Source organism: Muscardinus avellanarius (assembly GCF_963383645.1).
Source record: "Muscardinus avellanarius genome assembly, chromosome: 11".
In the NCBI taxonomy this organism is placed as follows: domain Eukaryota; kingdom Metazoa; phylum Chordata; class Mammalia; order Rodentia; family Gliridae; genus Muscardinus; species Muscardinus avellanarius.
The window spans coordinates 99,394,684-99,413,365 of NC_137797.1; the positions used below are offsets into that span (position 1 = coordinate 99,394,684).

The window sequence follows — 18,682 nt, forward strand, 5'->3', positions numbered from 1 at the left end:
TTGTAATCCCAATACTTAGGAGGCTGAGACAGAAGGAGCTCACAGGTTCGAAGCCAGCCTCAGCTACTTAGTGAGGCTCTCAGCAACTTAGTGAGACTCTGTTTCAAAATAAAATATAGTGGTGCATGGTGGCACACACTTGTAATTCTAGCATTTGGGAGGTGGAGACTGGTAGATCACAGTTCTTGGACAGCCTCAGCTACTTAGCAAGGCCCTTCACAACTCAGTGAGACCCTGTTTCAAAATATAAAAAGTCTAGCCGGGCGTGGTGGCGCACAGTGGGCTTGTAATTCCCGCACTTGGGAGGCTGAGACAGGAGAATTGCACAGGTTCAAAGCCAGCCTCAGCTACTTAGTGAGGCTTTCAGCAACTTAGTGAGACCCTGTTTCCAAAAAAATATATTAAAAAGGTCTGGGAGTATAGCCTGGAGGTAGAAAGACTGGGTTCCACCCCCAGTACCACCACCCAAAAAAAAAAAAAAAAAAAAAAAAAAAAAAAAATATATATATATATATATATATATATATATATATATATATATATATATATATATATATATATAGTGTCTAGCCGGGCATGGTGGCTCATGCTTGTAATCCCGGCATTTAGGAGGCTGAGACAGGAGGATCGCAGTTAATGGACAGCCTCAGCTATTTAGTGAGGCTCTCTGCAACTTAGTGAGAACTTTTTTCAAAATGAAGAATAAAAATTAGGGCAGGGGTGTAGTTCAGAGGTCGAATGACCCTGGGTTCCATACCCAGACCTGCAAAAAATAAAAATAAAAATGAATAAAAATAAATAAATAAATAAAAAGACTCAAAAATAGGATCGGCGGTGTAACTCAGAGATAAAATGTCCCTGGGTTCCACCCTCAGTACACCAAAAATAAATAAATAAATAAATAAATAAATAAAATAGGTTTGGGTGTGTAGCCCAGAGATAGAAAGCCCCTGGGTTCCATTCTTAGTATCATTTAAAAAAAAAAAAAAAAAAGGCCTGGCATGGTGGTGGTGAGTTGTGGACAGCTACTTGGTGAGGCTGTCCACAACTCAGTGAGACCCTGTTTCAAAATAAAGAATAAAAAATAGGGCTGAGGGTGTAGCTTGGAGGTAGACTGCCCCTGGGACCCATCCCCAGTACCGCAAAAATGAATAAATAAATAGATAAAAATTTAAAAAATAAAAAATGAAAAGAACTGGGAGTATAACTTAAGAGTAGAATGTCCCTAGGTTCAATCCCCAGCGCAAAAAATAAATAAAAAAAAAAATGATACCCCCAGGCGTGGTGGGGCAGGCTTGTAATCCCCGTGCTTCGGAGGCGGAGACAGGAGGATCGCACTGCTGGTTTAAGAGACCCTGTTTCCAAATAAAAAGTATAAAATAGGTCTGGGAGTGTAGCCCGGAGGTAGAAGGGCTTCCAGGAACCCCAATACCACCAAAAAAAAAAAGATACAAAATGAGGGTGTACCTCCTTTCTAGGAACTTTCTCCTTCCTACAGAGAGCTGCTAGATGCCTATTAGGCTTTCTTCTATCCCCATTTATCCAGGGGTAGAATGCCCCTGGGTAACATATATATATATATTCTCCTGGAACCCTTTGTCCAGGACATCCCCCCTTCCCTTCCTTTGCTTACTTCCCACCTACCCCTAATAGCACCACATAGAGATGGTTAAGTCCTTTCTCCTCTTTTTTATTTTTTATTTATTTACTTTTTATTATTTATTTATTTATTTTTGCGAATTTGGGGATAGAACCCAGGGGCATTTGAACTCTGAGCTACATCCCCTGCCCTATTTTTTATTCTTTATTTTTTATTTTTATTTTTTTTTTGCGGGTCTGGGGATGGAACACAGAGGCATTCGACCTCTGAGCTACACCCCCTGCCCTATTTTTTATTCTTTATTTTGAAACAGGGTCTCACTGAGTTGCAGAGGGCCTCACTAAGTAGCTGAGGCTGTCTGTGAACCGCGATCCTCCGGTCTCAGCCTCCCGAATGCTGGGATTACAAGCGTGCGCCACCACGCCCGGCTTATTTTTTATTCTTTATTTTGAAACAGGGTCTCACTAAGTTACAGAGGGCCTAAGTGGCTCAGGCTGGACACCAACCGTGATCCTCTGGTCTCAGCCTCCCGAATGCTATGATTACAAGCATGCGCCACCACGCCTGGCATATTATTTATTTATTTATTTATTTATTTATTTATTTATTTATTTATTTTGCGGTACTGGGGATGGAACCCAGGGGCATTCTACCTGCGAGCTACTTTTTTTTTTTTTTTTTTTTTTTTGGTGGTATTGAGGGTAGAACCCAGGGGCTTTCTACCTCCAGGCTATATTCCCAGACCTGTTTTATACTTTATCTGGAAAGAGGGTCTCATCAAGTTGCTGAGAGCCTCACTAAATAACTGAGGCTAGCTTTGAACCTGCACAATCCTTCTGTCTCAGCCTCCCAACCACTGGGATTACAAGCGTGCACCACCATGCTTGGCTTTTATTCTTTCTTTCTTTCTTTTTTTTCTTTTTTTTCTTTTTTTTTTAGGGTCTGGGATGGAACCCAGGGGCTTTCGACCTCCAAGCTACACCCCCAGCCCTATTTTTTATTTTTTATTTTGAAACCGGGTCTCAGTGAGTTGCAGAGGGCCTCACTCAGTAGCTGAGGCTGTCCCTGAACCGCGATCCTCTGGTCTCAGCCTCCCAAATGCTGGTATTACAAGCATGCGCCACCACACCCAGCTTTTTATTCTTTTTTGAAACAGGGTCTCACTGAGTTGCAAAGAGCCTCACTAAGTAGCTGAGGCTGTCCTGGAATTGTGATCCCCCTGTCTCAGCCTCCGGAATGCTGGGATTACAAGTGTGTGCCACCACGGCTGGCTTATTTTTAATTTAATTTAATTATTTATTTTTGCGGTAGTGGGGATGGAACCCATGGACATTCTACCTCTGAGCAACACTCCCAGCCCTACTTTTTATTATTTTAATATATATACATATATATATATTTGTGGGTCTGGGGATGGAACTCAGGGGCATTTGACCTCCGAGCTACACCCCCTTCCCTATCTTTTATTCTTTATTTTGTTTTTGTTTTTGTTTTTTTGTTTTGTTTTGTTTTGTTTTGGTGGTACTGGGGTTCCTGGCAGCCCTTCTATCTCCGAGCTACACTCCCAGACCTATTTTTACATTTTTATTTGGAAACAGGGTCTCCTAAGCCAGCCTGCGCGGCTGGCTTCGAACGTGCGCGATCCTCCTGTCTCTGCCTCCCAAGCGTGGGGATTATAAGTGTGCGCCACCACGCCCGGCCTTATTCTTTATTTTGAAACAGGTTCTAAATTGCGGAGGGCCTCACGCAGTAGCTCAGGCTGGCCACCAACTGTGATCCTCCAGTCTCAGCTTCCCGAATGCTGGGATTACAGGGATTACAAGCTTGTGCCACCATGCCCGGCTCCTACTTTTTATTCTTTATTGGAAACAGGGTCTCACTAAATAGTGGTGGGCCTCACTAAGTAGCTGAGACTATTAACAAACCGTGGTCCTCCTATCTCAGCCTCCTAAGTACTGGTATTATAAGCATGCACCACCATGCCTGGCCATTTTTTATTTTTTGTGGTACTCTGGATTGAACCCAGAAGCATTTTACCTCCAAGTTAAACTCCCAGCCCTATTTTATTTTTTACTTGGAAATAGGGTCTCACTAAGTTGCTAACGGCCTCACAATGTTGCTGAGGTTGGTCACAAACCTATGATCTTCCTGTCTCAGCCTCCCAAATTTTGTGATAACAAGCATGGGCCATGGTGCCCAGCCCTTCTTTTTTTTTTTGGTATTGGGGAATAAGGGGCATTTTGAATATAAATAAGGGTCATTCTACCTCCAAGTTACACCCCCCCCCCCCGGCTCTATATTATTATTTTTACTTCGAAACAGGGTCTCGCCAGGTTGATGAGAGTCTCAATACTTGCTGTGGCTGACGGCGAACCACCATCTTCCTGTCTCAGCCTCCCAAATACTGGGATTACAAGCAGAGGGCCCCACGTCTAGCTCCCTTCCCCTCTTCTTAAACCCAGAGAGCATCTGTGTGTAGCATCTATGGTCTTCATGTTTCTGTACCTCCTACTCCCTACTCTGGCCCCAGGCTACCCTCCCAGATAAATTATAAATAAGTCAGTAGCATGATTGGCCCGCAGAGACTAAGGGTGGCATAATCTCCTAATTAATGCACCCAAGGGGGCAGACTCTCTAGCCAGTTGCCTTAGAGTTCAGTTTCCATCCCAAGGTACCAAAGGACCTAGAATAACACTCTGAGGGGGTTGTCCTGGAGTTTCAGCACCCGTGTTGTAAATCCTCTCCTTACACCTCTGTTCTGTTTGAGCCGGAGACACTGTTCACCAGACGTCCAAGGGGCCCGCAGTGTTTTCTGCTTGGTCAAGGCTGGGAGGCTGGGAAGACAACAGAGGGGAGGAAAGCGGCAGTGTCGGCACTGCGACGGCTTGACAGGGCGCTTGGGGGTGCCTTTTGTCCCTCAGGAGCCAACCCAGCATCTGTTCTTTGGATGGGAGCACCCCGGCGCTCAGCCCCCATCAGACCAGGAAGGCCAGGATGGAGCGGACCTCCGCGTCCTCTGCACTGCAGACCCGGACTCAGCAACCCTACAGCACACTCGCTGTGAAAAGGACCCCGGGGGTCCAGGGTTCAGATCTGGCTAGGTGGAGCTGTCCCAGGGGCCCCTTCAAGCAGCTGTCACCTAAGAAACCTCTCCAGCCAGTTACTCCTGCCAGGCCTCAGGTCTAGCTCCAGGGCTCACCCCACCCTGGGCTCACCCCACCCTCCCCAGCTCCTGCCTTCGTTCTTCCGTCCTTTCCCTTCCCCTCCCCCCTCCCCAGAGCTTCACCTACCCAGGACAGCCCCACCCAGCTGTGCAGGGCACATCCCATAATAATCCTCCTCGCTGGCCCCCACCCCCCCAAAAAAAGAGAGGCGGCCATCCCATAATAGCCACCCACAAGAGACATTCCGCGGTGACCGCCCCCTCCCTGCAGAGCTGCTGGGAGCAGCCATCCCATAATAGCCGGCCGCCTGTTTTACTGGTTACGGCTGTGGAGGGAGCTGGAGAGGAAATGGGGGAGGGGGAGGGGAGGAGGATCGAGGGTCCCCACTCTGAGGGAGGGTAGGAGACTGACCCGAGGGGTTGGGGGCACAAGGGGACGCGGAGCAGGTGGGCGCCACTGGCCGTCACACTTGCTGTGGGCTTTCTCCCATTCCCCAGGGGCTACCTGTCCGCCTGGCTCCCGGGAGGTGGCTGCTAGTTAGGAGAGGTGCCCAGGATGGGCTGAGGTGCGCAGAGTGTGCGCGCCTGTGGGTGTGTGTGGGGAGATGGGCTTCAGGTGTTCCCCTGGGGCCGCGGGAGGGAGGACGCTGACCTCAGGATGGTGCGAGGGTAGGGGATGGGGGGGTGGGGGGGCTGAAGAGCTCCACAGGCCCTCCCCATTCTGCACCACCATCCCATAATAATCCCCCCAGCCCCACTCCCCCTCCCACACACGACATCCCATAATATCTTCTGGAGAAGCAGTCCCCGCAGTAGGTACAAAGAGCTATCCCATAATAAGCTCCCCCACCCCCACTCACCACCCCCCCAACTTGGCCCCCCCTCAGTCACATGCAGCCGGTGCCATCCCCCGCTGCTCCCCCCTCTGGCCACCGAAGGCCTTGCCAGCCCATAATACTCTTGCCTCTGGTCGCAGGAGGCCTCCAGCCCATAATACTCCCTTCCACCACCACCCCCCTTCCCGCCCCGCACCCCTTCCTCCCGCCTCCAGTTGGAGCCGGGCCTCACCAGCCCATAATATTCCCCAGTCTCCTAAGGCTGTTCCAGCCCATAATACTCTCCCTGTCTCTTAAGGCCTCTCCATCCCATAATACTGCCAGACGCCTGACCTGTGGGCCAAACCCCAGCCCGTTCCACACATCGAGGCTGTGTCAGCGCCGCCGGCCTCCCGGCCTGTCCCTCCTCCCTCGCTCGGAGGCGCTTCCCTCCGGGCCCGCCCCGCCCTGCCCTCGCGCCCCGGCCCTCTCCGGGCCCCACCCGGTGCCTGCCTGGCCCCTTCCCCATCTCCCGGTTCTCCGTCCTTCCGTGCGGTCCCCTCCTCTCCCTTCCCTGCGCTCCTCCACCCACTCCTTCGTCCATCTGTGGATGGACATCACCTCCGGGACGAGAGTGCCTCCAGAGGCACGGGCCAGGCCCTGCCCTGAGCACTGCCTGCTTGACCCAGCACCATGGAAACGTGCCCAGTCTGCCTGCTCACCAGCTCCCCTGGCCCTAGTTCTGATTCCTGGCAGGGCTCCATCCCGCAAGGATATACCTGGAGCCCTTGCAGTCTTCCAGAAGCAAGGGCCTGGAAAGCTGCCTCTGGGCCCCAGCTCCGGCTGGGAAGACAGGGCCTTGGAAGCACCTTTCATGGGTGCTTCATCTCAATAAAGAGATGTCCTGAGTCCCATTTCACAGAAGACCAGAGGCTCAGCGCGCTTACTTGACCAAAGGTGCTTTGCCAAGACCTGACAAGGCTGAAATCAGTGTCCAGGTTTGCTTCGATCCAAGGTTCTGGGAGTCTTTGGTTTTCCCTGAAGCCCATGTGAGAATCTTGTTTCTAATTCTTTCCGGATAATTCTGGAAAGGATAGTGTGGTGACAACGACCCCACTTCTCCTGGTCCTCCGGAGCCTCCTGAAAGAGTGGAGGAGGTGGGGGTGAGGTTCCCCTCCCCTCCCCTCCCCCACTTCTCCCATGGGACCCCAGGTGGCAACCAAGCTCCCAAGGACTTAAGATGCTTCTGGATCAAGACCAAAGAACCTCTGGGCCTCCTTTGGAATCCTTCCTCTGTCCAGGTCCTCCTGGATTTGTTGTATTTCAAGACCAGAGGTTGACACTCGGCCCCAACTCATCTCGCCATATGGAGGCGCCATCCTATAAGGAGACAGACTTTGAGGGACCGAGAGATGGTCTCCTCCTCCAGTGAGGGGGTGGACCGTGGAGAGTGCTGCCCTGGAGATGCTGAGGAAGCCGGGGGCTTGAGGAGAGGGGTCGTGGCCAACTGCAGAAGTCTAAGCCACCCTACTTGTGTGCGCCCCTGACAAGTGGCTCTGTTCCAGAGCCCTGGGCGGGGTGTGGCCCCCAGTTGGCCACGCTGTGTCTAGTGCTGGGGGTGGAGGCCGGTTGTGGAGGGGCCAGCACATGGAGCCAAAGGAGAATAGAATGCCCTGCTAGGAGGGGGAGGAGGAGAAGGAGAGAAGGAAGAGGAGGGGAGGGGGGGGAGGAGTTGTTTGGGAATCAAAAAGAGACTCGGCTACTTCTGGGTGTGTGCCCTCGAGACTTCAGATACTCCCAAGCGTTTTGTCTGGGCAGTGGGGATAATCATCCCTAACTCAGAGGGTTATTGGAATAATTAAACGAGATTAAACGAGGCATCTTAAGCGCTATTCTGAAATCCTGGCATATAGAAGACAGGACTCTGCTGCCCGGGGCTGGCTCAGGCGATCATCCTGCCTCAGCAGGCTGATCTGAAGTTTCTCTGCTTCCTGGGGAGGTTCCTAGACATTAGACGGGGTCACCCCAGAGTATGGATGTGGGCTTTAAGTCTCCCCACCCCTGTCTTATTGCCCATTCGGGAAGTCAGGTGAAAACAGTAGCGGCTATAGGTGATCTCACCGCGTAACCTGCTGCCTGTTGGATTCTGATCATTCCCTTCCACCTGCAGTATCTCAATCTCTCCTTGCCTCTCGTGGTGGAAACCCGTGGTAGGTGAACGTGCGAAACGGCCCACCAGAGCTTTGCCACCAGGTACGTGTCTCAGGAGACGCTCCCATTTCCATCTGCTTCTTGGGTCCCAAAGCTCTCTTTCATTTCCTTAGATCCTCCCCTACTTCCCTTCTCCTGACGGTTTATCCCACACAGTAGGTCAGTGTGAGTAAAACCTCACTGAGAACCTTCCGGGCTTCCCATTCCCACTAAATGAACTGTCTACCCCGCGTCCCGCTTCCTGCGTCTCCTGTCTTGTGTTACAGCTCTTCCTGATCCCTGGTCCCTGCTAGACAGTCAACTGTTTCACCACCAGATCTGACTGTTTGTTCATTCGACAAGTATTTATTGAGCACGTCTGCCACACCAGGCACTCTTCTAGATGCTAGCAAATGCAGCAGAGAACCAACCAAATAAAAAAATCCCTGCCCTGTGATAGGGCTTCCATTCTACATAGAGATGGGGCAGAGGCAGACAATGAACATAAAATTAGAATGAATAAATAAATAAGCAAATTACATGGTATGTTAGAAGGTGATATAAACTGAGCTTTTACTTACTTTGGAATTCACTTTTGTACCTGCATATAAAAATATTCAAGTATTTTACTTTTTTTTTGGAGTATTGAGATTGAATCCAGGGGCATTCTACCTCTGAGCTATACTCCAGTCCTACATTTTATTCTTTATTTTGAAACAGGGTCTCTATTATTTTACATCTTTTATTTGAGCATTTATTTAGTTTCGTGGTGCAGGCAGGGAATCAAACCAGAGCACGCTTTCCTTGGCTGAACTACACCCAGAACCCCTCAGATAATTTTTTAAAATGTTGTTCATTTAAGCGGGGTATAGTGGTGCATGCTTGTAATCCCAGCATTTGGGAGGCTGAGACAGGAGGATCACAGTTCCCAGGCAACCTCAGCTACTTAGTGAGGCTGTTTGCAACTCAGTGAGACCCTGTTTCAAAAAAAAAAAGAATAAAAAATATAGGGCTGGGGGTGTAGCTCGGAGGTAGAATGCCCCTGGGTTCCATTCCCAGTACTGAAAAAAAAAAATTGTGTTCATTTGGATAGGGCAAAATTCTGAGATTTGGGACTATAAAGTTTGGTGCTGTTGGCACCCTCCAGTCAAGAAAAGCCAGGGTCTTGAACTCTGAGGATGAAGTAGGAGTGGGTAGGTGCTGCCCCAGGGCTCCGGAGCAGCAGGAGGTAAGTAGCTGGCCACAGGGCTCTCTCCGCACAGGTGGAGAAAGGCCTGGATTTCAAGGCTATCGCGGGGAATCTGCGTCAGTTCTCCATTTTGGCCACCAGGGGTCATTTTACCCCTGTAAATCACCAACTGGTGCGCCGGCATAAAGACACACAAAAGGCTTATTCCCACCTTGAACTCAAATGCACACTGCAAAACCCTGACAGCAGTCTGTCTCTGTCTTACACGCGCACGCGCCACACGCGCGCACACACACACACACACACACACACACACACACGCACAGAAATTACAGTACCGAGAGGCATAGGGACATAGACGTATACTGGACACAAAGGGCAAGAACTCTAACATCAGGGTCTGAAGATGCCAGGATGCCAACTCTGCAGCCCCTCCCAGACCCCCACTGGGTGAAGAGCTTGTCCCCAGCTGGCCACGAGCACTGTGTCGGCATCTCTTCTCTGTAAACCGTCCCTCCTGGCTTTGGCAGTTCCTTTTGCCGTCCTTGGAGACACCCCACCCCTCCCCCTGTGTGCATCTGGTCTCACACCCCCCCCCCCGCAGCCCTAGGGTGCTGCGTGTACCACTCAGTGTACAATTACTTGGCCCCCAGAAAGCTCTGAGCTTTAAGAACTAACTTGTTCAGCACTGCTCTCCAAAGTCCAAAAAACAAAAACAAAACTGTAATATAATGCCCTGGGAAGAAGTTAAATGTGAACTCTAACACTTTTTTATTTATGTGTGTGTGTGTGTGTGTGTGTGTGTGTGTGTGTGTGTGTTACTGAGACTGAACCCAGAGTCATTCTATCTTTGAGCTACACCCCCCCAGCCCAATTTTATTTATTTGGAAACAGGATCTCGCTAGGTTGATGAGAGTCTCACTACTTGCTGAGGCTGTCCTTGAACCTGCGATCCTCCTGTCTCACCTCCAAGTACTCAGATTACAGGCATGAGCCACTATGCCGATTTAACCCTTTTTTGTGTGTGTGGGTACAAGGGATAGAACCTAGGGACATCTACCTTTGAGCTACACCCCCGGCCCTATTTTTGATTCTTTATTTTGAAACAGGGTCTCACTGAGTTGCAAAGGGCCTAAGTAGCTGAGGCTGCCTGCAAACCCGGATCCTCCGGTCTCAGCCTCCCGAATGCTGGGATTATAAATGTGCGCCACCACGCCCAGCTTGGACGAACTCTTAACACTAAAATGATAAGTATGACTCCCACAGTGTGATCCGGGGACCAGCTTTTTGAAAAAGTGCACTAGGTCAAAAATATTTTCATAATGCTGCCAAGATGTTCTTTGTCCTTCTCCCTTTCCTACAAGTCTACGGTGGGGTTTTCCAGAGGCTTCATGAAATGTGATGACATTACCACTCTCACAGCTAGTGGAATGTGTGTGCGTGTGTATTTCTGTGTTTCAAAACCAGCTTTAGTTTCTTTTTTTTTTTTTTTTTTTTTTTTTGGTGGTACTGGGGGTGGAACCCAGAGGCTTTCTACATCCGGCCTATACTCCCAGACCCATTTTATATTTTATTTGGAAACAGGGTCTCACTAAGTTGCTGAGAGCCCCACCAAGTAGCTGAGGCTGGCTTCGAACCTGTGCAATCCTCCTGTCTCAGCCTCCCAAGCACGGGGATTACAAGCGTGCGCCACCAAACTAACCAGCTTTAGTTTCTGATACGGTTAAGTGTCAAAAGAACCAAGAATAAGCAAAAGCTCTTCAGGATCCTCATTTCTATGAGTGTAAGGGGGTCAAAGACCAAAAAGTTTGAGAACCAATGCTCAGTAAAAGAATGTTCTTTCTCCAGGCAAGGGTATGGGGAGGAATATTAAGGATCTAGAATGGAGGAGGTCTTGAAAGTGGTGGAAGAAGAAATGACCTAAGAAAGGGGACCGGGAACTAGGATTTGGAGGGGAATTCTAGCTTATAGTTTAGGCCTGCTCCAGCTGTCCTATACTGGGTGTTGGACTTAAACTGTTCCAAGTCACTAATAGGCAACCTGGTTCTGACGGTATAAAGTAAGCCCCTGAGTTAAGCCTCCCTGCTGGACAGAAGGCCGGGTGGAAGGGTGAGCGGTGGGGCTGGCACCGAACTCAGCAGATGCACACAATTCCATAGCATGGTCCAAGGAGGCCTGGGCTCTTCAGCTCAGAGCCTTCAGTAGTTGAAATCCAAGCTGTCCATTTCCTGTTCCATCTACCAGCTCTTAGTTATGGTCAGACTGTCCGCATCACTTCCTACTGGCTGAAGAAAGGGGCTTCTACTACTACCATTTATTTTTATTTTTATTTTTGGTACTGGGGACTCAACTCGAAGCTCGATGTTTTATTTGGAAACAGGGTCTCACCAGGTTGCTGAGAACCTTGCTAAGTTGCCGAGGCTGACTTTAAACCTGTGATCCTCCTGTCTCAGCCTCCCAAGTACTGTAATTGCGTGCGTGTGTGTGTGTGTGTGTGTTACTGGGGGTGAAACCCAGGGCCTTTCTACCATCTGGGCTATCCTCCCAGACCTATTTTATATTTAGAAACAGGGTCTCACTAAGTGGCTGAGAGCCTCTCTAAGTAGCTGGGGCTGGCTTCGAACCTGTGCGATCCCCCTGTCTCAGCCTCCCGAGGACTGGGATTACAAGCGTGCACCATCACGCCCAGCCCAAGTACTGAGATTATAAGCATGCCTCCACTACAACCGCCTTCTACCACCAACTGAAAAAAGCGGCCGCCAGAAGTGCTCTTCCTTTCCTGTGACCTCCTCTTCAGTCTCTATACTTTGTTCTCAGTACTGAGAGCACCGCTGGCGTTCAAAGGGCAGAATCCTGGGGGCACTGGGTGAAGGGTGTCTTGGCGTTAGGGGGCCCGAGTAGCTCCTGGCTGGTGGCGTCCAGGCCGGTGGTGTGGGTGGTCTCTGAGAGCCTTTCCTTGGCCGCCCCCTGAGCTCCGTTGGTGGCCAAGGTCCTGGCCCGGAGCGGGGTCCCCAGGTCGCGCAGGGTGTTCCGGAACCCCTCGGCGCTGAAGTAGTACACCAGCGGGTCCAGCACGCAGTTGGCGCCAGCCAGCAGCACCATCACCATCAGCACCCCGCGCACCTGTTCGCGCGCCTCCTGGCTGGCCACCACCAGGTTGCCCCGCAGCAGCCCATAGACGGCCAGCGTGGCGTTGTAGGGCACGAAGCACAGCAGGAAGATGACGAGGTTGGCCAGCAGGAGGCGCACCGTCTTGCGCCGCCGCTGGCTCTGCGTGGCCTCGGGCCGCGCCAGGGTCCAGAACACCCGGCCCGAGGAGTAGACCACGGCCGCCAGGGGCAGCAGGAAGCCCAGCGCCTCGGCCAGCAGCAAGAGCGGCAGCAGCCGGTCCTTCCACAGCCCGTCACTAAAGCTCTCGAAGCACAGGTGCAGCTCCAGGTCCCGGTAGCGGCAGGGCGAGGGTCTGTGCACGCGGGCAGCGGGCACGGCGAACACCAGGATGAGCCCCCACACGCCCAGGCAGAGCATCCGCGCCACGCGGGGCCGCCGCAGGTGGCGCAGCCGCAGCGGGTGCACGATGGCCACGTAGCGGTCCACGTTGATGAGCATGAGGAAGATGCAGCTGCCGTACATGTTCATCTGGAAGATGGCGCCCGAGGTCTGGCACAGGAGGTGCGGGAAGGGCCAGTAGTGCAGCGCGTAGTAGGAGATGCGCAGGGGCAGCGAGAGGGTGAAGAGCAGGTCGCTGGCCGCCAGGTTGCACATGTACACGCTCACCACCGAGTGCACGCGCAGCACGCGCAGGAAGATCCAGAGGGCCAGCGTGTTGAGCGGGAGCCCGGCCGCCAGCACCAGGCTGTAGACCACCATGTGCAGGCGATGGGTGCCCCGGTGGTCTGGGCAAAAAGGGACAGAGCTGTTGGTAGAAGAGGCGTTGGCCGAAGAGTTGGCCAAGAGCGAGGAGTTGGCCAGCATGGTGGCAGGCGCCAGGGGAGCTAGGCTGGGGGCGTCATGGCGCACACCAGGGCCCCCACATCATTTTCACCTCCAAGGCGGTGCTCTGGAGCCTGTACAGAGACTGTCCCAAAACAAGCAGGGGTAGTGCATGAGAATGTGGGCACCGGCTGCAGGGGCAGGTCCTTGCCAAGGGTGGGAAGACTGGAGTCACAACTTCATCGGCAGTGGGGACCTGGAGGGGGAAGGCAAAGCCACAAGTCAAAGTTAGGCAGGGAAAGCCGGGCGCGGTGGCGCACGCTTATAATCCCTGCGCTTGGGAGGCTGAGACAGGAGGATTGCACGGGTTCAAAGCCAGCCTCAGCTTAGTGAGGCTCTCAGTAACTTAGTGAAACCCTGTTTCCAAATAAAATATAAAATGGGTCTGGGAGTATAGCCCGGAGGTAGAAAGCCTCTGGGTTCCACCCCCAGTACCACCAAAAAATAAATTAAAAAAAGTTAGGCAGGGAAAGCCAGGCGTGGTGGTGCACACTTGTAATCCCAGCATTTGGGAGGCTGAGACAGGAGGATCGTGGTTCTCGGACAGCCTCAGCTACTTAGGCCCTTTGCAACTCAGTGAGACCTGTTTCAAAATAAAGAGTAAAAAATGAAAATAGGGATGGGGGTGTAGCTCAGAGGTCAAATGCTCCTGGGTTCCATCCCCAGACCCCCACACCCACACACACAAAAAAATAGGGCTGGGGTGTAGCTCAGAGATAAGTGCCCTGGGGTTCCATCCCCAGTGCTGAAAAAAAAAAAAAAGTTAGGCAGGGACAGACACCATGCTTATCTAGTTAAGCTGAGCTGCCCAGTCTTTTCTCCGCCGCAAGCCTTCTCCTCTCTCCTTCCATCAGTCCAGAATAGCATCCTGCAGCAGGACTGTATTGCACAGTGTTGACGGCCCAAGTTCTGCAGTCAGGGAGTCCACACAGTCTGGCTGTTGTGGTCCTGTGTGCCTTCCCCCACTGGAGACAGCTCAGGGCTGGTGCATGCTAGGAAAGTGCTCTACCACTGTCTACACTGCCAGCCCCAGGGTCTCTAGGTTTTTATCCTGGCTTTGCCACCATCCCTGCCATGTCACCTCATAAAAGTGAATCTCAGGAGCAGGGCGTGGTGGCTCATGCTTGTAATCCCAGTATTCAGGAGGCTGAGACAGGAGGATCGTGGTTCATGGACAGCCTCAGCTACTTAGGCCCTTTGCAACTCAGTGAGACCCTGCTTCAAAATAAAGAACAAGCCGGGCGTGGTGGCGAACGCTTGTCATCCCAGCATTTGGGAGGCTGAGACCGGAGGATCACGGTTCACAGACAGCCTCAGCTACTCAGTGAGGCCCTCGGTAACTTAGTGAGACCCTGTTTCAATAAAGAATAAAAAACAGGCTGGGCGTGGTGGTGCTTTCTTGTAATCCCAGCATTTGGGAGGTGGAGACCAGAGGATCATGGTTCAAGGACAGCCTCAGCTATTTAGCAAGGCCCTTCGCAACTCAGTGAGACCCTGTTTCAAAAGTAAAAAGACTAAAAACTAGGGCTGTTGGTGTAGCTTGGAGGTACAATGCCCCTGGGTTCCATTCCCAGTACCGCAAAATAAATAAATAAATACATAAATACATAAATAAATACATAAATAAATAAACACAGGACAGGAGTTGTAGCTTGGAGGTCGAATGCCCCTGGGTTTCATCCCCAGACCCACAAAAAATAAATAAATAATTTAAAAAAAGAATAAAAAGTAGGACTGGGGGTTTAGCTCGGAGGTAGAATGCCCTTAGGTTCATCCCCAGCACCAAAACAAAATAAAACAAGCAAATCGCTCTCTTTCTCAAAAACTGAGAGCCTAGCATGGTGGTGCCATTTGGGAGGCTGAGACAGGAAAGATTGAAGGTTGGCAGCCAGTCTTAGCAATTTAGTGAGGCCCTCCGCAACTTAGTGAGACCTTGTTTCAAAATAAAGAATAAAATAGGGCTGGGGTGTAGCTTGGAGGTAGAATGCCCCTGGGTTCAATCCCTAGTACCGCTAAAAATAAAGAAAAAGCATACTGGGCCTTTAAAAGGGTTCCATGCATTTTCCCGGCAGGCCTGGCAGTTCTGGTTGGCAGGCCTGGCAGTTCTGGTTCCGTGGGAGGGAGGAAGATGACAAAGTGCATGTAAATCTCCAGGCCAGATGCTAGCCCGGCTCCCTATTATCTAAGGGATAAAGTTCAGACTCCCAAGTCCAGCATAAAAATCACCCAGCCTCTCTCATACCCTCCACCCTTCCCCCGTGTGGGCTGGGTTTGGGGTCAGAGTGACCTGGGTTCAGCTTGTTGGACCGCTTTAATTCTCAGTTTCTTCATCTATAAAATAGGAATAATAAACCGGACATGGTGGCGCACGCTTGTAATCCCAGCACTTGGGAGGCTGAGACAGGAGGATCACGTAGGTTCGAAGCCAGCCTCAGCTACTTACTGAGGCTCTAGGCAACTTAGAGACCCTGTTTCCAAATAAAATATAAAATAGGTCTGGGAGTATAGCCTGGAGGTAGAAAGCCCCTGGGTTCCATCTCCAAATCCACAAAAATAAAATAAAATAGGAATAAGAATGTATTAGGCTGCTGGGTGTGGTGGTGCACGCTTGTAATCCCAGTACTTGGGAGGCTGAGACAGGAGGCTCACAGGTTCGAAGCCAGCCTCAGCAGCTTAGTGAAGTCCTCTGCAACTAAGTGAAACCCTGTTTCAAAATAAAATATAAAATAGGTCTGGAGGTATAGCTCAGAGGTAGAAGGCCCCTGGGTTCCATCCCCAGTAACACACACACACACACACACACACACACACACACACACACGTCACGTTTTGGGGCTGAGCATGGTGACACGTCATCCTAGTATTTGGGAGGCCAAGGCTGGGGATCACAGTTCTGGGGCCAGCTTCAGCAGCTTAGCAACACTCTCAGCAACTTGGTGAGACTGTTTCAAATTAAAAAAATAAAAAGGGCCGGGGGTGGGCCCATGCCTGTAATCTCAGTATTTGGGCAGCTGAGACAGGAGGAACACAGGTTTGTAGCCAGCTTCAGCAATTTAGTGAAGTCCTCTACAACTTAATAAGATCCTGGCTTTTTGTTTTGTTTTGTGGCACTGGTTTTTGAACCCAGACGTATTCTGTCTCCAAGCTACACACTCAGCGAGCCGAGATCCTCCTGTCTCAGTCTTCCAAATGCTGGGATTACAAGTGTGCACCACCATGGCCAGCTCCTATTTTTATTTATTTATTTATTTATTTATTTATTTATTTCTTTATTTATTTATTTATTTGGTGGTGCTGGAGATGGAACCCAGGGGCCTTCTACCTCCAGGCTACACTCCCAGACCTATTTTATATTTTTATTTGGAAACAGGGTTTCTTAAGCCAGCTGAGGCTGGCTTCGAACCTGCGCGATTCTCCTGTCTCACCCTCCCAAGTGTGGGGATTACAAACGTGTGCCACCACGCCCGGCTCTTTATTTTTATTTCTATTTATTTATTTATTTATTTATTTATTTATTTATTTATTTATTTATTTTTGTGGTACTAGGGACAGGAGTCAGGGGCATTCTACCTCGGAGCTATACCCCAGCCCTATCCTCTTTTCTTTTCTTTTCTTTTTTGTGGTACTGGGGGTGGAACCCAGGGGCCTTCTACCTCTGGACTATCCTCCCAGACCTATTTTATACTTTATTTGGAAACAGGGTCTCACTAAGTGGCTGAGAGCCTCACTAAGTAACTGAGGCTGGTTTTGAACCCGTGTGATTCTCCTGTCTCAGCCTCCCAAGAACAGGGATTACAAGCGTGCACCACCATGCCCAATTTATTCTTTTTTTTTTTTTTTTTTTGAAACAGGGTCTCACTGAGTTGCAAAGGGCCTCACTAAGTAGCTGAGGCTGTCCGTGAACATGTGATCCTCCTGTTTCAGCCTCCCAAATTCTGGGATTACAAGCCTGCATCATCACACCCTGCTCTTATTAATTTTTTTATCTTTTATTTTAAAAAAAGGGTCTTGAAGGCTGGGCATGGTGGCACATGCTTGTAATCCCCACACTTGGGAGGTGGAGACGGGAGGATCACGCAGGTTCGAAGCCAGCCTCGCTGGCTTAAGAGACACTGTTTCAAAATAAAAATATAAAAAATAGGTCTGGGAGTGTATCCTGGAGGTAGAAGGGTTTCCAGGAACCCCAGCACCACCAAAAAAAAAGGGTCTTGAGCCAGGTGTGGTTGCACATGCTTGTAATCTCATTACAATCTGAGACAGGAGAATCACAGGTCTGTGGCCAGCCTCAGCTACTTAGTGAGGCCCTCTGCAATTTAGTGAGACCCTATTTCAAAAATAAAGAATAAGCCAGGTGTGGTGGCACATGCTTGTAATCCCAACATTTGGGAGGCTGAGACAGAAGGATTGCAGTTGGAGGACAGCCTCAACTCCTTAGGGAGGCCCTTTACAACTCAGTGAGACCCTGTTTCAAAATAAAGACTAGCCAGGCGTGGTGGCTCACACTTATAATCCCCCGTGCTTGGGATGCTGAGACAGGAAGATCGCACAGGCTCGAAGCCAGCCTCAGCTACTTAGTGAGGCTCTCAGCAACTTAGTGAGACCCTGTTTCCAAATAAAAATATAAATAGGTCTGGGAGTATAGCCCAGAAGTAGAAAGCCTCTGGGTTACACCCCCAGTACCACCAAAAAAAAAAAAAAGACTAGCCGGGCGTGGTGGCGCACGCTTGTAATCCCCGCGCTTGGGAGGCGGAGACAGGAGGATCGCGCAGGTTCGAAGCCAGCCGTGCTGGTGTAAGAGATCCTGTTTCAAAAATATAAAATAGGTCTGGGAGTGTAGCCCGGAGGAAGAAGGGCTTCCAGGAACCCTGGTACCACCAAAAAAAAAAAAAAAAAAAGACTAAAAAATAGGGCTGGGGGTGTAGCTCGGAGGTAGAATGCCCCTAGGTTCCATCTCTAGTACCACAAGTAAATAAAAATAAAAATTTAAAAATAAAGAATAAAGCCAGGCATGGTGGCACACACCTGTAACCTCAGTACTTAGAAGCCTGAGACAGGGGGATCGCAGGTTTGCCTCAGGTACTAAGTGAGGCCGTCTACAACTTAGTGAGACCCTGTCTCAAAATAAAGAATAATAATAATAAAAAATAGGGTTTTAGCCAGGCCTGGTGGCGTACGCTTGTAATCCCAGCATTCTGGAGGCTGAGACTCGAGGATCGCGGTTCACGGACAGCCTCAGCTACTTAGTGAGGCCCTCTGCAACTCAGTGAGACCCGGTTTCAAAATAAAGAATTAAAAATAGGGCAGGGGTGTAGCTCGGAGGTCGAATGCCCCTGGGTTCCATCTCCAGACCCACAAAAGAAAAAAAGAAGCCGGGCGTGGTGGCGCACGCTTGTAATCCCCGCACTTGGGAGGTGGAGACAGGAGGATCGCGCAGGTTCGAAGTCAGCCGTGCTGGCGTAAGAGACCCTGTTTCAAAAATATAAAATAGGTCTGGGAGTGTAGCCCGGCGGTAGAAGGGCTTCCAGGAACCCCAGTACCACTAAAAAAAAAAAAAAAAAAAAAAAAAAAAAAAAAAAAAATAGGGTTGTGGGTTAATTAAAAAATAAGATAAAATAAAATAGGGCTTGGGGATATAGCTAAAAGGTAGAACACCCCTGGGTTCTATTCCCAAATCCCCAGTACCAAAAAAAAAAAAAAATGTATTGATACACTCACAGGCCTTGGGCAGAGGC

At 50.2% G+C, this 18,682-nt stretch overlaps 1 protein-coding gene across 1 annotated transcript; it reads right to left on the reverse strand.

Moving 5' to 3' along the window:
• Positions 1-11,795: 11,795 nt before the first annotated feature.
• On the reverse strand, positions 11,796-12,932 carry LPAR5 (lysophosphatidic acid receptor 5; the record flags this gene model as incomplete). Its single annotated transcript, XM_080705357.1, has 1 exon — positions 11,796-12,932. One exon carries the CDS (start codon positions 12,930-12,932, stop codon positions 11,796-11,798), a length of 1,137 nt encoding a protein of 378 aa, XP_080561483.1.
• Between the last annotated feature and the right edge of the window lie 5,750 nt (positions 12,933-18,682).